Consider the following 23154-nt stretch of genomic DNA (forward strand, 5'->3'; position numbering starts at 1 on the left):
GGTTAAAGCGTTGGCTCGTCACGCCGAAGACCCGGGTTCGATTCCCCACATGGGCACAATGTGTTAAGCCCATTTCTGGTGTCCCCCCGCCGTGATATTGCTGGAATATTGCTAAAAGCGGCGTAAAACTAAACTCAGCCAGTCAGCGCTAGGCATAGCGTCTCTGTCGGAGAAGACAACTCAAAATGAAAGACTTTTCTGGCGCTTTAACCTCAAGCTGTCAACTGTACCCACGTCGTATATTTTTATCCACTGACAGCAGCATTAGTCCATGCTAATTGGTCAACGCACCTGTCAACATACCCGTTGATATACCACTGATCCCATTAAATCACTTCGTGACCGAAGCTGACTGTAAACTGCATACAGCTCACATCAGTCACGTACAGCTATTGGGATAAGTACATAATTATTCATAAACCACCACACAGACAGCAAGGCTGGGGATTATATGTGTGTCTGCACGCTAAACGAAGCGAGAAGAACGCAAGGTATACTCCGGTCTATTAATAGCGGACGCAAGACTGCGAATGCTGACCCAGAAAGATTGTATTCGGCCTGTTCGCTGGCGTACGTGTTTGCTACGCTGGGCTGGACAATCGACCTTAGTTCATGCGCCGTGAAGATGACCTGACGAGGCGTATTGTGGGTGTCGTGACGGCGGAGTCGTGGACGTGAAGGTGGTGAGGACAGCCGCGCCAGTAGGTGAGTTTATATTGTGGGACATTCATAACCAGCATGATGTGTTCATTGCGAGAGCTGGTGAAGTATGTAAGTGTACATTGTGAGAGCTGAACCAAGTATGTTAGTGTACACAGTGGGAACTGCACCAATACGTGAGTGTTCGTGATGAGAACCCCTTAGTATGTCAGTGTTCATTGTGAGAACTGTGTTAGTATGTGTCTTCATTGTGAGAACTGTGTTAATATGTGTCTTCATTGTGAGAACTGCGCCAGTCAGTGTGTTCATTGTGAGAACTGTGCCAGTATGTGTGTTAATGGTGAGAACTGCGCCAGTCAGTGTGTTCATTGTGAGATCTGTGCCAGTATGTGTGTTCATTGTGAGAACTGTGTCAGTGTGTTCATTGTGAGAACTGTGCCAGTATGTGTGTTAATGGTGAGAACTGCGCCAGTCAGTGTGTTCATTGTGAGAACTGTGCCAGTATGTGTGTTAATGGTGAGAACTGCGCCAGTATGTGTGTTCATTGTGAGAACTGTGCCAGTATGTGTGTTAATGGTGAGAACTGCGCCAGTCAGTGTGTTCATTGTGAGAACTGTGCCAGTGTGTGTGTTTGTTGAGAACTGTGCCAGTATGTGTGTTCATTGTGAGAACTGTGCCAGTATGTGTGTTCATGGTGAGAACTGTGCCAGTATGTGTGTTCATTGTGAGAACTGTGCCAGTATGTGTTCATTGTGAGAACTGTGCCAGTATGTGTGTTCATTGTGAGAACTGTGACAGTATGTGTGTTAATGGTGAGAACTGCGCCAGTATGTGTGTTCATGTGAGAACTGTGTCAGTGTGTTCATTGTGAGAACTGCGCCAGTCAGTGTGTTCATGTGAGAACTGTGACAGTATGTGTGTTAATGGTGAGAACTGTGCCAGTATGTGTGTTAATGGTGAGAACTGCGCCAGTCAGTGTGTTCATTGTGAGAACTGCGCCAGTATGTGTGTTCATGTGAGAACTGTGTCAGTGTGTTCATTGTGAGAACTGCGCCAGTCAGTGTGTTCATTGTGAGAACTGTGACAGTATGTGTGTTAATGTTGAGAACTGCGCCAGTATGTGTGTTCAGTGTGAGAACTGTGACAGTATGTGTGTTAATGGTGAGAACTGCGCCAGTATGTGTGTTCATTGTGAGAACTGTGTCAGTGTGTTCATTGTGAGAACTGCGCCAGTCAGTGTGTTCATGTGAGAACTGTGACAGTATGTGTGTTAATGGTGAGAACTGTGCCAGTATGTGTGTTAATGGTGAGAACTGCGCCAGTCAGTGTGTTCATTGTGAGAACTGCGCCAGTATGTGTGTTCATGTGAGAACTGTGTCAGTGTGTGTTCATTGTGAGAACTGCGCCAGTCAGTGTGTTCATTAATGAGAACTGTGACAGTATGTGTGTTAATGGTGAGAACTGTGCCAGTATGTGTGTTAATGGTGAGAACTGCGCCAGTCAGTGTGTTCATTGTGAGAACTGTGACAGTATGTGTTAATGGTGAGAACTGCGCCAGTCAGTGTGTTCATTGTGAGAACTGTGCCAGTATGTGTGTTAATGGTGAGAACTGCGCCAGTCAGTGTGTTCATTGTGAGAACTGTGACAGTATGTGTGTTAATGGTGAGAACTGCGCCAGTCAGTGTGTTCATTGTGAGAACTGTGCCAGTATGTGTGTTAATTGTGAGAACTGTGCCAGTCAGTGTGTTCATTGTGAGAACTGTGCCAGTATGTGTGTTAATGGTGAGAACTGCGCCAGTCAGTGTGTTCATTGTGAGAACTGTGACAGTATGTGTGTTAATGGTGAGAACTGCGCCAGTCAGTGTGTTCATTGTGAGAACTGTGACAGTATGTGTGTTCATTGTGAGAACTGCGCCAGTCAGTGTGTTCATTGTGAGAACTGTGCCAGTATGTGTGTTAATGGTGAGAACTGCGCCAGTCAGTGTGTTCATTGTGAGAACTGTGCCAGTATGTGTGTTAATGGTGAGAACTGCGCCAGTCAGTGTGTTCATTGTGAGAACTGTGACAGTATGTGTATGTTCATTGTGAGAACTGTGCCAGTATGTGTATGTTCATTGTGAGAACTATGCAACACTAAGTGTGTTCATTGTGAGAACTGTGTCAGTATGTGTATGTTCATTGTGAGAACTGTGTGAGTATGTGTCTTCATTGTGAGAACTGTGCCAGTATGTGTGTTCATTGTTAGAACTGTGCCAGAATGTGTGTTAATGGTGAGAACTGCGCCAGTCAGCGTGTTCATTGTGAGAACTGTGCCAGTATGTGTGTTCATTGTGAGAACTGTGCCAGTATGTGTATTCATTGTGAGAACTGTGCCAGTATGTTTTTTCATTGTGAGAACTGTACCACTAAGTGTGATCATTGTGAGAACTGGGCCAGTATGTGTGTTCATTGTGAGAACTGTGCCAGTATGTGTGTTCATTATGAGAACTATGCCAGTATGTGTTTTCATTGTGAGAACTGTGCCACTAAGTGTGTTCATTGTGAGAACTGTGCCACTAAGTTTAGTGTGTTCATTGTGAGAACTGTGCCACTAAGTGTGTTCATTGTTAGAACTGTGCCACTAAGTTTAGTGTGTTCATTGTGAGAACTGCGCCAGTATGTGTGTTCATTGTGAGAACTGTGCAAGTAAGTTTAGTGTGTTCATTGTGAGAACTGTGCCACTAAGTTTAGTGTGTTCATTGTGAGAACTGTGCCAGTATGTGTGTTCATTGTGAGAACTGTACCAGTATGTGTGTTCATTATGAGAACTATGCCAGTATGTGTTTTCATTGTGAGAGCTGCGCCAGTATGTGTTCATTGTGAGAACTGCGCCAGTATGTGTTCATTGTGAGAACTGTGCCACTTAGTTTAGTGTGTTCATTGTGAGAACTGTGCCAGTATGTGTCTTCATTGTGACAACTGCGCCAGTATGTGTTCATTGTGATAACTGTATCAGTATTTAAGTGTGCATTGTGATGTAAGTGTTCATTTTGAAACATTATGTATTGAATAGAACTGCACCAAATATTGTTGAAAAGGTTTTATGGAACAATAGAAAAAATAACAACAATGCATAATTGTTCCATACGACCTTTTCAACAATCTGCGCCTAGTTTTGGTTGGATGATTGTAATTGGCAAACGCTGATGTGAAGTAAAGCTGGTCAGATTCCAACATGAAAGCAAACATTTAAAAAGTAGTCCCGGTCGTAGTCTAGTATATGGGTTGGTTAGACTACGAACTGAAACAAAACAATCATGGTTTAATTTACTGTAAAAAAACTAACAGCAATGCATACTGCAAAATGTATTTATTCACAGATCATACACAAAGTTTCATTTTGCGACCGTAACGTTGACAGAGATGTTGATACCATCGGTACAGGTCTTTTGTAAAGCTCTAGATTTCTCGCATGAACTGGATGCCATGGATGCCGTTTCACTTCGTCGCTTTCTTGGTTTCCCTTGCAGTATCCTGCTCATAGTCGCCTCTTGTTCAGTACAGACACGCTTGTAGTTGCGAATGGCGTTTCTCCTGTGACCGGTTGTTTTAGCAATCAACTGCTCATCTACACCTGAGCGAAACAGCCGCGTCGCACACGTTGCTCTCAACGAATGATTTGTGGAGAAACCTGAAAAGACAAATGTTAACCCAATCAAAACAAGTCAAGAGATGAATTGATGCTATATTTATGTAAAACACGCTTTGTCATTTACATCTAACTAAATTACTGGTAACGAAACAACACCTGGTTCAAGGAAGAAATGTATAAATGTTTTCATTGTGTTTTTGACACTGTAAAGTTTGTAATATATTTTGAGTAATGCACTTTTTTAGATAAATGAATTTGAAAATCTTACCACTGAATCCGGCAGCAGCGCACAATCTGGACACAGTTTTACTCAGTGTGTGTTCTCCTACTGGCGACATTGAATACCATCGATCAGGCCTGGGTTTACTGAGTGGACGGAAGTATAAAGCTGTAGGAGCATCAGCAGGACGAAGACCGAGGTACTTCCGATACAGGTGGACGATGCATTTATCAGATACATCACTAGCATACACAGTAACACTTTTGGGTTCAACATGGTAGTCTTCAAACCACGTTGATTACATTTACTGACCTTTTCATGGTAGCGTATGAACTCACCCTGGTCATTTTCTCCAATTTCAATTTGATCAACTGTCAAAATTCTGTGTTCAACGCCACTACGTAAAGCAAAGTTGAGGCCAATTAAGTATAGCACGGTATCAAGCGGCGTCTGAGGAGATGAATCGCCAAGAATACCTTTATCCCACAGTACTTGCTCCTGATTTACAGTAATGACATCTGCCTGTCTTGGATGCATTCCAAGGTCTTCGCTTGCCCTCACTTTCATGGCATTGTCCAGTGTGGTTTTCAGTTCTGTGTAAACCTGGTCTGATAAGAACTGCACATTTCTACCCAAATTCACCAACTTCATTTGGATAAGCAAAACTAACTGTCGTAAAGTTTTTGGGGGATAGTTTTCGCCGTTCTCCTTTCTCACTTCCATAATAAATCTACACAGACATTAATTAAGTTCGTCATCATTAAGATCCTTTAGATCATGCGGAATCAAACTAAGTCGATGCCCGGATGTATCACCATTTAGTATCCTTCCATTCCTCGAAATTTGCCAAGATTGAAACAGAAGACATGCCCATTCTATAGACTTATGTGTTTTCTGTGGCACTATCTTCTTGCTCATTTCCGCAACTTCACGATCAGATAAGAGTTCACTGAAGCGTGTATTAGTTGATTTCCTTGCATATTGTCTTTCCATCTCTTGTGAAAATGGCCGCCATATAGCTGGAATATTGCTGAATGCGGCGTAAAACTAAACTCACTCACTCTTGTGAAAATGCATATATCATGTCATCATCGCTCGAAGACAAAACAAGAAATTCACTTTTCTGTATTTTAAACAACTCACTCTCAATCTGTTGAGAAGCGACATATATGGCATCATCTTCACTTGACTGTATGTCACACTGTTTATCTGCAGTCTGCATATTCCCAGCAACGTTGTCGCTCATATCACTGTACAGAGTAGTATAATTTGTCGGAGAAAATGCATTACTATGAACATTTGAGCTCAAATATATTTGTGAGCACGGAATAAAATCTTCTTCAGACATTCTGGACCCATTTGTTGCTGACACTGGCAATGGCGGTGAGTGTGAAAGCATGTTTCTTGATGAACGTTTGCGGATGCGGGAAAATCATTCATCAATAACTCTCGTACAGGGCAAACTAAAATTCAATCATTCGCCTCTAACCGAGAATGACATATCAATTACTACAATTACTCTGCGCATTCAGGGGCACATTACATTGTCAAACAGCCCTTATCGTGTTCAGATATATCAGATGGCACGTGCTGTAAGTGACATGTGCAATACGAAATTTTCAAGGACCTTAAGTGTGAAAATAAAACTTTTACTACGTGAGAGCGCAACTAAATATAGTGCACTGAATTATTTGTGATAACGTTTAATGTACATGTAGCCATTTAATTATGTGTCATGGTTTAAGTCGGTTAGACCACTCGGACCTTGGCGTCTAATCGCGCCTAGTGATCTAACTAACCACTTCAACGATTAGACGCCAGGTTCTCGTGATCTAACCTATACAAAGACTGGTAGCGGCCCGATGTCTGTCCGCCATATTCATCGGTGGTGTCTGACTGATCCGATTGCGCTCGGATTGTAATTCGAGGGTGACCTAACAATAATCTCACGCTCCCAATCCGACACCAATCCGATAAATCGGTTACTATTCGTAGGATAATCGGACACTGACTCAATACTGGTCGGATTAGTCGGCAAAATCGGCAGTCGAGTATAAAAGCGGGCTGCACCTCCTGACGGTTCTAGTCATGGATCAACTTCCTCGCCACGCTGCAGGCCTGGGCTTTGTTTTTATGCTGCAGCAACAAACTATGCAACAAGAAGCAATGATCCTTGAGGTCCTGAAGACAACGCCGTTATCCTCTGCATCTTCAGGAGGAGGAGGAGGAAGAGGAGTCTTCTGGCACTTGAGATTGTTGAGGGGTGCTGGGAGGTCGCTTCTTTGCCTTCTGTCCTTGAACATTTCTGTTCTTTCTTGGACCCATCTTAAGGATCTCGGTGTTGTAGTGTCCGATTAAACTCTGTCTGCTGACCCTCCGTTTGTAGTCCGATGGCCGTCAGATGTCACCGCTTGCTATGCGATATGTGTCGGATGGCAGTTGAGTTAGTGAGCGATTACCTCCGATGTCACACCGTATAGCAATCGGACGGTGCTAAATATCATGTTACCCTCCGAGGAGAATCGAATTGGTGATGGGTGGCTATCAGGCTATCGGGCAGACCGCAGATTGGAATCAGATGAGCGTCAGATGATTGTTAATCATCGGACAATTATCAGATTGCCGTCAGACGTCGGCTAGACACGTCCGATAGTTGCACAACACGAATCTGACACACATCGGCTCGACATTCATTCGACACTGACTCGATCTGCGACCGGAAATAGCGTCCGATGGCGAACTAAGCTCTGAGCTTAGTTCCTTCATCGGACGATTTCGCCTCATCGGGTCACGCCCGACACGTCGGACGCTGACCTAATAGTCGACAAACACAAATCGGATTCTTCGGACTGTGATACGATACTATTCGGTGAGTTACTGGAAGGAAAACACTATGCTTCCGATGAGTGACCGATGAGCCAGAAATCTCTGTGGAATGGGGGTGGTTGCCCAGTAGGATTTGGGTTTGTGGATAACCGAGACTGGTTATTCTCTAGCTTTGACGTTTTATATTCGCTTTCTATTCACGCATGTATACTGTATATATTGTTGTTTGTATTTGTTAGAAACAGATCGAACTCAGTTTCAGTACATATATGGAATGAATTCAAGAAGCTTTGATAAAAGTAATAAATAAGATACTAATATGTTTTTACCTTGGGATTCACAAGTTCTAACGTTGTAATCTTTCTCTTAGTTGCTATACAGAACGTACTGAAACCGCCTCCGTTTTTTTTCGGGTAAAAAAGCATTATTTCAACCCGGAGAAGATATACAATTATAGTTCGTATTATATTTATGAATTTATGGTTCGTGCCATAAATGTTCCATATCTTGTCTGTGGAAAATGTAAGAGTTCGTGTAACTATTATTAAATAGTAACTTTTTTGTCTGTCAGCAGGTCACATGTACAGTGAACGCGAAAGTATATCACGGTGGAAGTGTGCACTCTTGAGTAGTACAGGTCGCAATATGTAGACTGGGCGCCATTTGGTATCAGAATCATATTTCAACAGTTCAGGGTCCCGATCCACAAAGCGTTCGTAACGCTACGACATCCGTAAGCCTTAGGTAAACTATAGAGTAACGACAGGTCGTAACGTTACGAACGCTTTGTGGATTGGGACTCTGCAATTGTTGTATTCATGTACGTGTATCCATAGTAATGTGTTGCAAAGATTTAGTGGCGAATATATTCCATTGTATATACAATTAGCTGATACTGCAGATCGGGAACTGTTTAAAAGCTGAAGAAGGTTCTCGAAAAGTCACAGTGATCGCTTACAATAATATTTAGGTTCCTATGAATTAACTTTTATAAATAAAACGATTAGCGCACGTGGATATTGCTGTAATGTTATATCCTCTCCCCCAACTACTGCAATGGTTAGAACCATGAAGGGCTATTGCAAGTAAACAATGCTGAGTCGCACACAGGGAAAGCTGCGTTGGCTGAGTGGGTTAGATAGCTAACTTTGTGTGCTGGTGATTAGGTGCCTGACTCTGAGAGTGTGGGTTCGAATCACGGAAGGCAATCAACTCATAAACTATTAGAATCTGTTCCTTACTGAGAAAGTGTAATCCCAAACATATGTTACATTTGACCACTTACTAAATGGCATTGTGTATTCACAATATCAAATATCTCGGTACGTCAGAAGCAAGGTACCTCAATGCAACATGCATTTAATGTCAGCTGCAATAGCCTTTTTATCACCATCTAAAATAAAATAATCTCAATAAAATTCAAATACCACAGCCGGCACTGTATCCCCGGCTGCACGTTCTAATATATTATGCCATTATACCAGCTTACCAACAGCTGCATTGCAGACGAGAATAGAGTACGTACATGGTAGACCTGATATCTCTCACAGAAATATACATCCTCAATATCTCTCCATTCTGATGTTTCTTGTCTAACGCCGCTATCAGCTAGATTCCAGCTCTATGGTGGCGGTCTACAAACATTGATCAACAGCATGAGCATCGATCTACGCAATTCGGATACGATGACATGTGTCACCCAAGTCAGCAAGCCTGACCACCCAGTCGCCTCATTCGACAAGCATTGGTTGCTGAAGACCAATTCTAACCCGGATCTTCTTGTGTGTCCAATCTGATGACAAGTCATTGATGATGATATTCACCTGGAATCAGCAACGGTCAGTCTTCCGAAACTGACTTTGACTGGATCCAGGGCGATGATATGATCTTCACACAGCCTCTGGTCTTGAAGTAATTAGAGAGGAGAGAGATGAGCTTGTCCATATAAATGGTCTGAGTACCTTCAAGATAGTCTTACCTGGGACACATGTCATCGGTTCCCAATTGCGCAGGCCGATGCTCACGCTGTTGATCATTGTATTGTCTGGTCCAGACTCGATTATTTACAGACCGCCGCCATATAGCTGGCATATTGCAAAGTGTGGCGTAAAACTAAACTCACTCACTCACTCACTCCAGAAAGTCTTACAGTGCTCGATTAGTCTTTTCTGTTCTTGAAGATTCCAGGTTACACTTTACTCCGAAAGCAATAACAACTTTCACATCACTGCCTACATGAGACAGGGATGCATTCCTGAAACATATTTATTGCTATTGCCATGTCATGAACCTATTGAATCTTAGCGGAAACCATGTAAAAGAGTTAAAACATTTTTAAACAATGAATGACACTGCCATGTAAATAAATGTAACTTTGTATGAACTGAAGTAATTTTCCTCAGAAATTATATATTCTTGCCATTTAGCTTTGAGCCTTTAGGCACTGATACGTAAGGCTCTACTGAGACTACCCAGGATAAAACAAATCTTAACAACATAACGTTTAGGAACAGCGGTTTAGGCAATAAGCCCCAGTCCTCTAATACGCACCGGGTACATTTTATAAATGTAATCTCCCTTGATCCAAAAATACATTTAATAAAGAATGGTCCCATTCGTCATAACTCCCTGTCGTCCACGTGACACGGGTTGATGGTATTAGGTAATCGTGGAAGCAAAAGAGCCGGGTCTCCAATAGGCGCCGGGCCTGTAATAAGCACAGGGTTTGAAAAGCACAGTCCGTTGAAAAATAAGCATCCGGGCGCTTATTAGAGGAAACCTAAGTTATCAATGGATTTACTTCATTTTCATGTATTATATCACAAAATAACAGAACCAGTTTTTTGTTAACGAATATATGAAAAAATCACATTAACATATTGTCTTAAAGGTCACATGCAACGCAAAACACAACTTTGCAGATTCTGATACCTTTCGGTATGGACTTACAGTAACAAATTATCAAAAATGCAAATTCAACTTATAAAGTTGAAAAATAACGCGATGAAAAAAACCCCGCGAAATCGGAGTTCAAACGATTCACTAAGTTCACCCCAGCGCTGGGGTGAAAAGTGGTTTCAACAGCTGTGCTACGCTGCGCCCACAGTGCATGCGCAGTGATTAGGTTCGCGCGGCTTGAACCGGGAAGACGACTCGTAAAAACACAACAAGTGATGCGTGCAAGGATTATCGCTGTAGTCGAAGTTGGAGAACAAGAGATGTTTCTTGTGATTACAAGCATGTTGGGTCTCCAGTTATAAAAATACACTGGTCCCATACTTGGTGGCAGATTTGCAAACCAAGTTTTCAAGAAATGTAGCATTAGAAATACAAATTTCATTGTTAAAACTTGCTCAGCTTGAAAACTGAAATGTTTTAATATACATGTCTATGGAAACATAGAAAAATATGTGGATTGTGATAAGGTGTCTCTGTCACAGACAAAACTCAGTGTCTGTTTTATTGACACCTATGTTTCTGCCTGCCTGTCTGCTAATGACAATATGCAATACACAACTTCAATCATTGATCATGACCACATGCAATTTTAACTTGAAACGTATACACCATAAACAAAATACATTGATTTATGGCTCGTGCACCTGAGTTCTGTCTCTGTCACATTATGTAATTACACGGACAGGCAGGTGTGATACTTGTACACATGACATGTTATTGACATGTCTGTGGGTTGCAAACAAACTGCGTCCATTTTTCTCGGATCACTGGATCGGACGGAAACCGGTGCAAACTCAGATTGTCAGTTTCAAGTCCTGCTTTGTACTTAGACAAACGACAGTTTCCAGCCACGGAACAGTTCACCATCTCAGTATTTGTTGATTGGATTGAACGCAAATGCAGAGACCCAGAGCATGTATTTACAAAACCCAACATCTCTATATACATTCTTTATGGATAACAACTTCTTCTATAAAGGAAAACCAAGTTATGGATAGTCAACTTCTTTATTGCAATGAGTGCGACGTTTCGGTGTAGGTACTAACACCGTTATTTCATCTATACAACTTCTAAAATGGCCCTCAAAGAAACTTCTTCTATTGTATATGATGCTACGTTTCGTTATGGATTCCTATACCGTTGTCACTCTTGCTTGACAACGGTATATGAATCCATACATCATCTCTATATACACACAATGAGCCCTCAGCGTATCGGCAAATGAACCAGCCAATGAAATACTTCGTTACACTTGAGTGCACACACACACACCCGCTCTGACTGGTTTCGGTCTCCCGGGTGCTTCGTTTCGAGGGAAGTAAACCCAAGTACAAAATATTGCACTTTTGATTCGCGATTGTCCGCTCATAATTTTGTTTATTTGTTTTTTGTCACAGTCAGCAATGTATATTATATGTGATGAATAAGTGATAATTTGATTTTAATTATGTTTGATTTTTTGGTTGCATGTGACCTTTAAGTAACCTGAACACAATGCCAGCGGAGAGGCTTTTTAACGTTTGAATCAAATTTTTAAGCATCAACATTTCAACGTTTTCTCGCACTGTAAATTTATCCCTAAAAAGCACCAATTTACAAATGAAGTTGAAATTGTGGCACCTGAATTTGAGGAAAAAATTTGTGACCCAATAAAGACATTGTTGAGAATTAATATGCAACTTGTAATAAACATTGTTCAACGGGGTGATTTGTTTTGTTAGTTCCGTGTTTTGACGTTTAATAAATTTGTATGTTGTTCTGTCCATGTTGTTAAATTCTCTTTAACAGCAAATAGTAAGGCTGAATGCTCTATACAGATCATTGTAATGAAATCGTTCGATTTTAAGTGTTGAATTTTAGTTTTCCGTGAAGTGCAGAACATTTTGGAATATTAATACGGCATATCCTTTGTATTATGCCTGTGCTTATGTTTCAAAATGTTTCTAAATATGCAGGTAAGCTACAGTGCTTTTTCATTCGTTGGTAGAACATCCGGCACGCAACAGATGTCACGACAGGACATTCCAGGATTACAGAACTAGGTTTTTCATAGGCTGACTTGGACGTTGTCTACTGTAACGCGGACAAAACACGGAGTGCGACGTTCAACAAAGAGCGTTGGTTTGGTGAGCTTTGATTACTTATTAGGGGTAAAACGGTACGCTCTTACCACGGTACGGTACGTATTGCAGTACAAGGCCTTCGGTTCGGTATATGAGATATGATCATCATGCAGAACATTGACAAGAAGAGCCAAACCTTTCATCGTTTAATAACATGGGCAAAATAGCCATAATCTTGGTTATTTTGAATGCACAAAACTGTCATTTCATGACTAGATAGAAGAACAGACATTTTAGAAAAGGATTAAAAAGGTTAATAAAATGACGGTACGAAAACCGAAAATATCGACTTTTGGGATTGCATTACTGTATACCGAACCGAAGGCATAATACCGCGGTCCTACTAATACCGCGGTATACCGTTTCACACCTGTTACTTACAGCCCACGTACACTGAGAGTAACGCTTATATCGATTCCAATCCTGTGTAACAGTAATGACGCAAAGTATATTTGTATTGTATTCACTTATATATAAACGCTAATATACATTTTTCCTTGCAGGAGCATGCGAAAGAAGCTGAAAATTCTTTAGCTTATGGTTTCCGGTAAGATGGCGGACGTGGACATAGATAACCCAGCCGTTGCTGACTTCCGACGTACACCCAGAAGCAAGTACGCCTGGGTGGTCTTGCTGGCTTCGTTTCTTACCCAGTTTCTTAACCCCGCCTTGAACTACGCAGTAGGGGTGTTCCACGTGGCCTTGTTGGACCGTTACAATGGCGACGTGACGTTGACGGCCTGGGTTGGCGCCTTGCACAGTTGCATGTTTGCATTAGCAGGTAGGCTTCGGCGGATAATGGTACCTTGATGAGTGAGTGAGATGGCTCTAACGCCGCTTCGTGCAGTGTTTCAGTTGTATCACTGCATCAGTTTGATGGGGTAACCTAGAGGGTAAGGCGTTCGCGCGTCACGCCGAAGACCCGGGTTTGAACTAAAGTCACTCACTCGCTGATGTTGCAGGAAAGTAATGAAGATTGTCGATGTTTACCGCGCTGTGAAACTGACAAACCAAGACCATAATCAGGGCAACACAGGATTCGTACCCACTTCGATACACTTCTGGCACGATTTAAGGACATTTTTTTACAATGGTAATAAATAAATTTAAAAACACCCGGAAATCCAAAAGAATTACCAGTCGTGATTATTCGCCGACACAAAGTTCAGTTGGCGTACAGGGCAAAATAGCTAAATAAAAACTAAATCCGTAATGACGCCAGATGTTCGCGAAAAGGATAAACATGTTCAGACCTACTTGTAACATCCGCCATTTACACAATCTGGCGGCGATCTGAATGAATAGTTTTCAAAAACGTATCTGTCATTGTTCTTCTTTTTACTTGTGTTAGATATTTGGCCATTTTCAAGATATGGCTGATGCGTTGTCAATTTTACTTAAAGCTTGAACAGACTTCTTTATTTTTAACGTAATAATGAGGGTTGGTGGGGTAGCCTAGTGGTTAAAGCGTTCGCTCGTCACGCCGAAGACCCGGGTTCGGTTCTCCACAGGAGTACAATGTGTGAAGCCCATTTCTGGTGCCCCCAGTCGTGATATTGCTGGAATATTGCTAAAAGGGGCGTAATGACTTAACTCACTGACTCACGTAAATATGTAACTTTAACGATTTGGAACCAGCAATCTTTTCGATCGACATGCAACCGTACCTCTTGTCTTTCTTATCTACAAGGATGAACACAAAATGTTTCAAAATCAAATTCACTGAATTGGATGTCCCGAGTGGAACATGACGACTACCATATATTAAACTCCACATTTCAGGTCCTATCGCTGCCCTGGTGACCAACATGTTTAATTGTAGAACGTGCGTCTTCATGTCTGGCATTCTCGGTCTTGTGGGATTTGGTGTCAGTGCTCTCGTCACGGACATCAGAGTGTTATTCGTCACGTACGCTTTCGTTGCAGGTAAAAAGTTACATGGCATGTATATAATTTCATTCATTCACGTGGCCTCAAGGTCAATAAATGGACGTAATAAATACGTATGTATAATCACAATTGCTATAACAGATCCGTGAAGATCCGGGTTAGAATGAGTTTTCAGTATACCATGCTTGTCGTAAGAGGCCAATAAGGAGTTCGTGTGGTCAGGTTCACTGACTTGGTTGACACGTCATTGTATACCAGTTGTGAAGAGTGATGCTCATGTTGTTGATCACTGGATTTTCTGGTCCAGACACGGTTATTTAGACCGCCGCCATTAGGACCTACTTCCGGTACTAAGCTGGTTCCCGGCTCCCTTTGCGCGTGCCAACTTGCAGAATGCAAGACGAGAGCCGGCTTACTCCCGGTACCAGATCTCAGGTGACAAGCGTATATTCAAGAACCAGAACTGGTTCCAACTTGCGCGACTGCCAAATATGACTTTAGTAGACCTGACCAGGTGTACGAACATACTTGGCTGTCACAGCTGTTGTTATTCCTGCAAGGATTATCGGTTCCTCACTGTCAACTGACAACCATGACACCATTCGAAAAGGTATGAAACATTGCTTGTCATCGGAAGTACTAAGGTCTCGCAAGGTGCTGTGAACCTCATTGCTAATGGACATAAATCAAGCACCATCCACAAGTACAAATACACTACACATGTTGTGCATGCTTTTGAAAAACCTGCTCGCTTGTTTGGACCAAAAGTTAAAATGTGCCCTTAGGTGGTGCGTAATAAATGCTCATGTGTATGGATACATTTAAAAATGAAGTGGCTAGAAGTGATATGCTACATCTAAAGCAAGATTCATAAATTTGGAACGATTTCATCATCAGTGCTTAATTAAAAAACGTTTATCCAATTTCTTCTTCTTCTTCTTCTTTGGAAGAGTGATCCTCAAACATCAATGGTTGTGTTCAGGAGGCCTGAATACATCTGGTGGTCAGATACAGCTGTGGAGTATTGTGCCGTTGGTCGCATTATCTATCACTGGTTTTCCTGACCCAGATTTGATTATTCACCGGCCGCCGTAATATTTATGGGATTATGCTCATAACAATACTCACTCAACCAAACAATCATTATTATCATTGCAGGACTCGCTCAAGCCTTTGCTCAGGTTGGCTCATTGGTAGTTATTGGATACTACTTTCCTCAAGATACGGCTCTAGCTTCAGGAATAGCAGTCTGCGGAACAGCTCTTGGAATATTCGTTCACCCGCCGCTGATTCAACTGTTTATCGAATGGTATGCACTTCCGGGTGCGTTCTTGTTGGTTGGAGCGTTGGTGTCACATTGTTGTATATTCGGGCTCATGATGCGGCCATCGTCTTTTGAAGTGCTTCGCAGAGCTCAAAATCGAAGCGGGCGAACCAGGAAGGAGACCATTCTCTTCGCTGCCTTCGGAGACATAACAACATATAAGAACATACTCTCCGACTTGTCATTTATTGCCTTCATGCTAAGTACTCTTCTACTTGCTATGGGATACTCGGTGCATATACTCTTTCTTCCAGATTATATGAAGTCCAACGGGGCATCATTGCAAGAAGCATCATTAAGTATATCCACTTTAGGAATAGGCAGCTTTGTATCAAGGCTCCTGTTGGGCGTTTTGTCCAACGACAAGAGGGTAGGTCCAGAGTTGATATATTCTGGCATTGTGGGAATAACTGCCGTTACATCTGTGCTCTTGCCACTCTTAGTTAAAACCGTTGCTGGGCGACTGACCTATGGAGCGCTCCTTGGTGTTTATACGGGTGGTGTATTTGCCCTTCAGAGCACAATAGCTTTAGACATTGCCGGAGTAGAACATTTTGCCATTGCCTACGGTGCTGTGATGTCCTTCCTGGGTATTGGCTATCTCATCGGACCACCTATCGCAGGTAAGCATTGCTAATGTTCAGATAGATTCAGTAACTTCGAAGCCAGGGATTCGATTATCCGGATTCCATTGGGTTTAAAAAGCAAAAAACTTTGAAACGTATATAGATGGATAACTGAAGGTCGTTGAAGTCATTAGTGTTCGCGAATGGGTCAGAATGTCTTGCCCAGTCATAGCATTCCCCACCAACATAGTTTGCATAGAAGAGTATATATTTGTTGTCAGACAGAGCACTGAACTCATGAGAAGGCGTCATTATACTGTATAGAGAGTTGCGGCGTTCCAGGCAGCTGTGATCATAAGGGCCAATAGGTGTCTCCCGGACAATGTTTGTTTGTGTGTCAGAGTCGCACCCATGTTTGTAGGTTTCACGAAACTGACACAAGCTGAATCGGTTCCGGCTTCGCGAGTTGTTGGTGATTCATTCATGTAATTGTCATCACTGTTTTGACTTGTACGCCCTATAGAATCTGTTTCCGTGGATAATAGTAGCTGATTATTCTCCGGCGTTGACATGTGAGTTTCCCTCATCAACTGACAGACGCTGAAATACTGGCTAATGTAGCGATAAAGGCGCGTTATAATGGGGCGATATGAAGTAACTTGTTGCATGCATCACAGCAGCGACATCAGAACACCCAAATCGTAACAGGTATGAATCGGATACAAGTTAGTTGTAGATATAGGACTTGTTCTAATTCCTGCTACAAGTAGACAGCTCTTGACCAATCAGTCAAGTATTCCACTCCGAGTGGAGTCATTGTGTGTGTATGTTGACGTCCTGTCTCGCCTGAGAATCTAGTTGCAAACTAACACCAATTCAGAACACACACGTGCGCACACACGCACGCATATATCGTTCATTCATTCATTCAATATACTTCATCACAGAAGGGACAACAGACTCTTTCACCCTTACCAGGTTTTAAAACTGCCCTGGCTTTCCTTAATAGTCACCGAAGCGTACGTAAACGATCTTCCATGAAGTTAAACACAAATCGTTGAGAGGTGCATGCTGGTGTATGCCACGAACAGGCTCAATGTGTTGTTTCAACGGTAATCTAAACAGGAACACACTTTCAACCAACAGAAAAGTCAAAATGTTTCGTTGACAAATACCCCTGCACCTGAAGCGGTTAACGGAAGATGTCAGTGAGTGTACATGGCTTTACGCCACCTTTAGCAATATTCCTACAATATCACTTCGCTAGCCTACCAGCCCTAATCAACGATGTATCTTCAATTTGTATGTTTGATGTAAGGGATGACAGGATAGCCTCCTAAAAAAACAAGCTATAGCAATGTGAGTAATATATTTAGTGGAAACAACAAATATGGACACCCAATTATTTTTGCCATTGTTGGATGCTTGTATCAGCATGTTGTAAAACCATTTTTGACATCTTACATGAGGAATATTAAATAATTTATTCCAAACTTTTATAATACGTTGAAGAGCAACACTATACGAAGGGTATCTGCAATTCGTCATGAATGAATATCTGTACATATATATTCACTAGCCTTTTGATATGATTAATGTATTGGGTGAAATGGTCATAGTTTTATTGATATATTTATATACCTAGTATCTAAAGATAATCACACTGGATGTAATGATCAGTTATGTACACAGATAATCATATTTGTCGTAGTGATATAGTTATATGAAGATAATTATTTTGGCTGTAACAATCACTTGAATATCAAGATAAATATACCAAGCAGCAAAAAAAACGTCAGTGCGAATTTAAAATTAGATAGGCACTGTAATCAAATCATTACAGAAATGGACATTATAAGCGGATGAAATTTTTTTTTTGAGTACAAAATCTTGACATATCAATGAATAACGTGAAGGTTTGCAGTCCATTCAGACTCTACACTCTAGTATCTAGTGTGACCACCACGAGCGGCAATAACTCCAGCACAGCGTCTATGCATGGAGTGCACCAATCGATTGATGAAGGCCATTGGCATCTGGAACCACCCTCTGAGAAAGGCCTGGCGCAATAAATCGGCTGCGTTCGGCCTTGGTATGACATTATTCAGTCTCCTCTGAATTTCATCACAAAGATGTTCAATTGGGTTTAAATCAGGATTAAGGGCTGCTGTAGGAAGTCCCGTGTAGCTCTGACACTGGCAGTATGGGCCCGGGCCTTATCATGCTGTAAAAATGTTGTTTCGATGACGTGCGAAATGTGGTATGACGTGGGGTCTGAGAGCTTGGTCGATGAAGCGCACCGCTGTGATGCCGCCTCCTCTCCCTGGACCAAGGTTTCTGGAACACCACAGGACCCACTCTCTGGTTCAGGCCTATTCCACCCCATACCATGATGCTTGCACCTCCCCAATGAGTCTCTTTCCATAACACATTGGTCTGAGTAATGCTGGCCACGTCGTCGCCATAGTCTTGTTCTGCCATCTGCAGTTGATACGCAGTAGTGACTCTCATCTGTGAACAGAACAGTTCTCCATTGCCTGTATCGCCAGTTTTGGTGTTGTAGGGCAAACTGTAGACGTTCACGCCGATGACGAGGGGTGAGGATAGGTCCACGGTAAGGTCTACGGCAGTGGAGGTTCCCGCTGTTAAGTCGTTGGCGTACTGTATCAGTACTGATTGGTCTTCCGTGTGTTCCCACTGTTTGGCGTGCTGGTTCGGATGCCTGCATGAAGGGATTCTGTACATGCTGTCTCACAACATGGCGGTCTTGTCGTCTTGTGGTCATCCTTGGTCTGCCTGTACGGGGGCGATTATTTGTGGTGTTGGTGGCCCGGAAACGTTGCTGCAGCCTGTAGATGGTCCGAACGTTGACCTGGAAGTGATTTACAACGGTTTGTGCAGTGTGGCCATCTTCAAGTCTTCCTAGCGCCTGGTTCCTCCGAGCTGTCGTGAGTCGCGCCATCCTGCTGACGTTGTAATGTGAATGTTTTAACCAGGTTTGTGGGTGCATTTTATAGGGCTGGTCCTTGTGAACAGCACGTGGAGCATGAGTTGCATGAAAAACATTGAGGGAGAACACCGTACCTTATCCGAGATCAGGATGCGTTTTTGAGACCATTTCCTGGGTTCCATTCTGAGTTTGGGAAGGAATGTCTTTTCTCAGGTAAAGTCGGAGATGTTGTCAAAATTATACAATCAAAACATTAAATGAGCTGGAGTTTACAGTTATCCGTTTCTGCGAAGGAAAATTCCAAATTGACGTTTCTTTTGCTGCTTAGTATATATTGCATGTAACGATCACTAGGATATTAAGGCAATTATATTGGATGTAACGAGTACTAATATATTAAGATACCTACAGAGATATGCATTGTAATATCGCGGTTGTCGCAGTACCGCATTGCCACATTTATCGCATTTATCACATTTCAATGTTTACTGTAATCATTATTTACTGTACCTCCAGTACTATCACTGTGCTCTCTTCATTCGTCTTGGGTGTAGCGGTCACTATCGGATTAGAATACTCGCGTTTTCTTATGTAAAGTAAATGACATATACTTTCAGGTAGTTGATTACCGTTTTATTTTGAATTGATCAATATTTCTTCTATTCCCATTTCACGTAAATTATCGAGTCATCCAGGCAATCGATAGTTGATATGATACCGTATCCCATATTTCGCACCCAATCGAGGAATCTCATCACTCAATTTTCAATGTATACTCCTTTAACAAAAAGCAATTTAGTTCAGGGTATCTGTTCTGATTTTACTCGCCATGGGGTTGTTTACCTTTGTGAAAACAAAACATATCGTTGACTAATTGATTCATTTTACTTTCTGTTTACAGGGTCTATATTCGAACTAACCAACAATTTCAGCTATGTTTTCGTGTGCTCATGTGAGTATTACCGTTACTAAAATATTTTGCTACCCTTACACATGATAATGTTTAAAATTTGAAGGTAATCACTGAACATAATATATTTGATTCAAGATGATTAAATTAACATTTGTTTATACTCGACATTTTCTAAAATAACGTGCACCTGCAGAGAACTGGTCGATGGAATTAAGAAGCATTGTCGTGCTTTCGAAACTAAATTGTGTGCATGTGAAAGCCCTACCTTGATTTATTCATGTGAAGATATAACTCGCCTTTGCGTGAGTTGATGACGGCGTTGGGGCAGGATACACTCATTCATCTTTTCGGGAACACATCTTATTTTCACTCATGCTGTTGATCACTGGATTGTCTGGTCCAGACTCGATTATTTACAGACCGCCGCCATATAGCTGGAATATTGCTGAGTGCGGCGTAAAACTAAACTCACTCGCTCACTCTTATTTTCACGATGTGATAGTAATTCAACACTTGCTTAGAAATAAGTCGGAATCTACAGCTGACTTGCTTATGATTGTGTTACGGTTAATAATTTGGTTTAAAAGTCCTCTTTGAACCAGCAAAATAGAACACAGACAAGTCTAAAATATTCAATAATATAATGAACAAACAATGAGCAAACTACAATGAATGACAATACAGACTTCTAGTACAATGCAGTTGAGTCACATATCTAAAATATTGGGTCACAAATAAAATATATCAACTCATCAGAGTCTTGACATTTACAGTGAGAACAGATATACTGACTGAAGGTTGTTTACAATGACAGAAGATGATTAGGCCAGCACGGTCAGTCTTGAATGTTGAACAACTTGACGATGGCAGACAGATGTGTATAACTCCAGTGATGTGATCAGTCCAGTCGCACAACTCAACAACTAGCCTTTATATAGCTCTTACACAGTTCTCGAGCATTCTAACAAAGCTAGGCTCCATCATTATTCTCTCATAACGATATGGAATCATGTGGAACAGACAGCATGAAGTCAACACGTTGCCAAGGGAGTCAACTCTGAAGCGCTATCAAAAAGGCGTGCCGCTAAAAATACTAAAGCCATTGAACATAAATGATGTGAGATGCGAGCCAAAACCCACACTCAAAACTTTAAACATTGTGACCAATAATAATTATCACTTTATCAATGTGATATTACAAATTACAAAAAACACTCACTCATAACAATTGTGGAAATACTAGCATCTATACTGAAACATTCCAGTAGCGGTAAAGTAGTAATCCATGTTGGCATGTCGTCACACATATTGTCACGCGTCTAAAATGCTTCTTTAATATTGATGTGATCTGTTTGATTGGCATTTTAGAAGTTGATGAATGATACCAAAATACGATACTTTATGGATAACAACTTCTTTATTTTATTTTTGTACTTTTCTTAATATTGATGTGGCAAACAAGTTTATATCAATATATATTTATATTATTTCTAACTCTCATTTCAGCTGTGATGTTCTTTGCCTCAGTGACATTTGGATTCCTGTCCATGTTAGGAAGAAAGACCACTGCCCAACAGGGCGACAACACGCTAGACCAGTACGATTTGGCTGCCACAGAGGATGACACTTTGGTGTTGAAACTGAAGAATATGAAAATACTCAATGAGAGCGACAGCTAGTGACAAGGAACTAGTGGAAATGAAACCAACAAACTACAGACTTTTGCCATGTGGTTATTGAATGGAGCATCTGTATCCAGATTTTTGGTTCAAGGCGATGTGTCCAGGACTTCAGTCGTATCATGTCGCGTCGGCCTAATTTGCAAAGAAAGCCTGATGTCAGGGGCGTAGCGACCATTATGAAACAAATCCCGGGCTTACACGTGATTGTTGCTAAAAAGGTTGGGCAAGCCCTCAATACTCTTTAAATATAAAACTTTGCAAAAATTGGCTTGCTACGCGCCTTACATGTACATCACTTTCAAAAGGAAAACCTAGGGAGCAGTTTTCAGCAATGGTTTATTGATGACGGTCCCAGGATCATAATCACGGTGAATTCGGCATTTGAATTACGATCAACTGACCAAGATTTGTAATTCTCCATCGTATTGCAAGAGTGAGTACGGTTTTAATAGAACCCGGGCCTTCGGAGTCACGCACGAAAGCTTTAACAACTGGACCTACCGGCGTATTGCAAGAGAAACCATGTAAGGATATGTGATGGATCACAAGGGTTGGTGACTGACATCTAGGGCTGGATATTGCCCTGATTATCATATTCCGATATGTTGCAATAATTTAAGAGATTACAATACATATTGTGATATATTGACTGGATGGTTTCTGCCCAAGTGCGTACATAAAAAATTCATAATAGCCACACTTTCAGTCTCTCCATCCCCTTTGTGTATGGCTGTATGCCAATGGTTTACAGATAGATAAATAACATAGAGCCTTAACGTGGAATGTATTGCAACAAAGTGTTGCGAACATAATAATACAGGTAATAGTAGAACATTATTCTCATGGTCAGTGGTGTTTGCTTAAACAGAATGTACTTCGGTGCAGTATGTCATTATTGTTACTGTATGTCAGTGATTCATTCAGATTCAACTCCAGTATAAACATGTTTTAACATGGACTGCTGCAAAATGAAACAAAATCCTGTTTAAGGTGAAATACTTGAAATTAAAATCGCATGTGACTTCCAATAACTAAGACCCTTGACTGGAATGTCATTATACAGTCGTACAAAATGTATAAGACTCAGGTCTTTATGATAAATTGATATCATATGTCCCATTAGGAAACAAAAAAAACAAACCCAAAATAGTGTGAATTTTGAAATGATCACTCAGGGCCAGAGCGCTCTACTACTCCAAATAAATAGTTAAGTTCATTTGAGACCACTTAATTCCTCCAAATGAAACCATTCAACCCACAAAACGTAAAGCATTTGGTAGAATATATTTCACTTTTAGAGCCAGTAATAATGACATTTCCATTTGTAAAATGTTACATGAAACAAACAGAAATAAAAGTGTATTTGACACTTTTAAAGCACATATTTTTGCTATGAAAATCAAGGGCAGAT

The 23154-nt window shown here is 41.4% G+C and overlaps 1 protein-coding gene across 1 annotated transcript; it reads left to right on the forward strand.

Moving 5' to 3' along the window:
- Window positions 1-500: 500 nt before the first annotated feature.
- LOC124277279 (monocarboxylate transporter 14-like) lies at window positions 501-22870 on the forward strand. The gene is made up of 7 exons (XM_046712933.1): window positions 501-705; window positions 12283-12421; window positions 12922-13199; window positions 14201-14344; window positions 15467-16255; window positions 20050-20100; window positions 21568-22870. The coding sequence occupies exons 3-7, from the start codon at window positions 12956-12958 to the stop codon at window positions 21738-21740; spliced, it is 1401 nt and encodes a 466-aa protein (XP_046568889.1). The 5' UTR covers window positions 501-705; window positions 12283-12421; window positions 12922-12955; the 3' UTR covers window positions 21741-22870.
- The last annotated feature ends 284 nt before the right edge of the window (window positions 22871-23154 follow it).

This window comes from Haliotis rubra, unplaced genomic scaffold (genome assembly GCF_003918875.1).
Source record: "Haliotis rubra isolate DU_JTF1 unplaced genomic scaffold, ASM391887v1 Scf22, whole genome shotgun sequence".
NCBI classification, from domain to species: Eukaryota; Metazoa; Mollusca; class Gastropoda; order Lepetellida; family Haliotidae; genus Haliotis; species Haliotis rubra.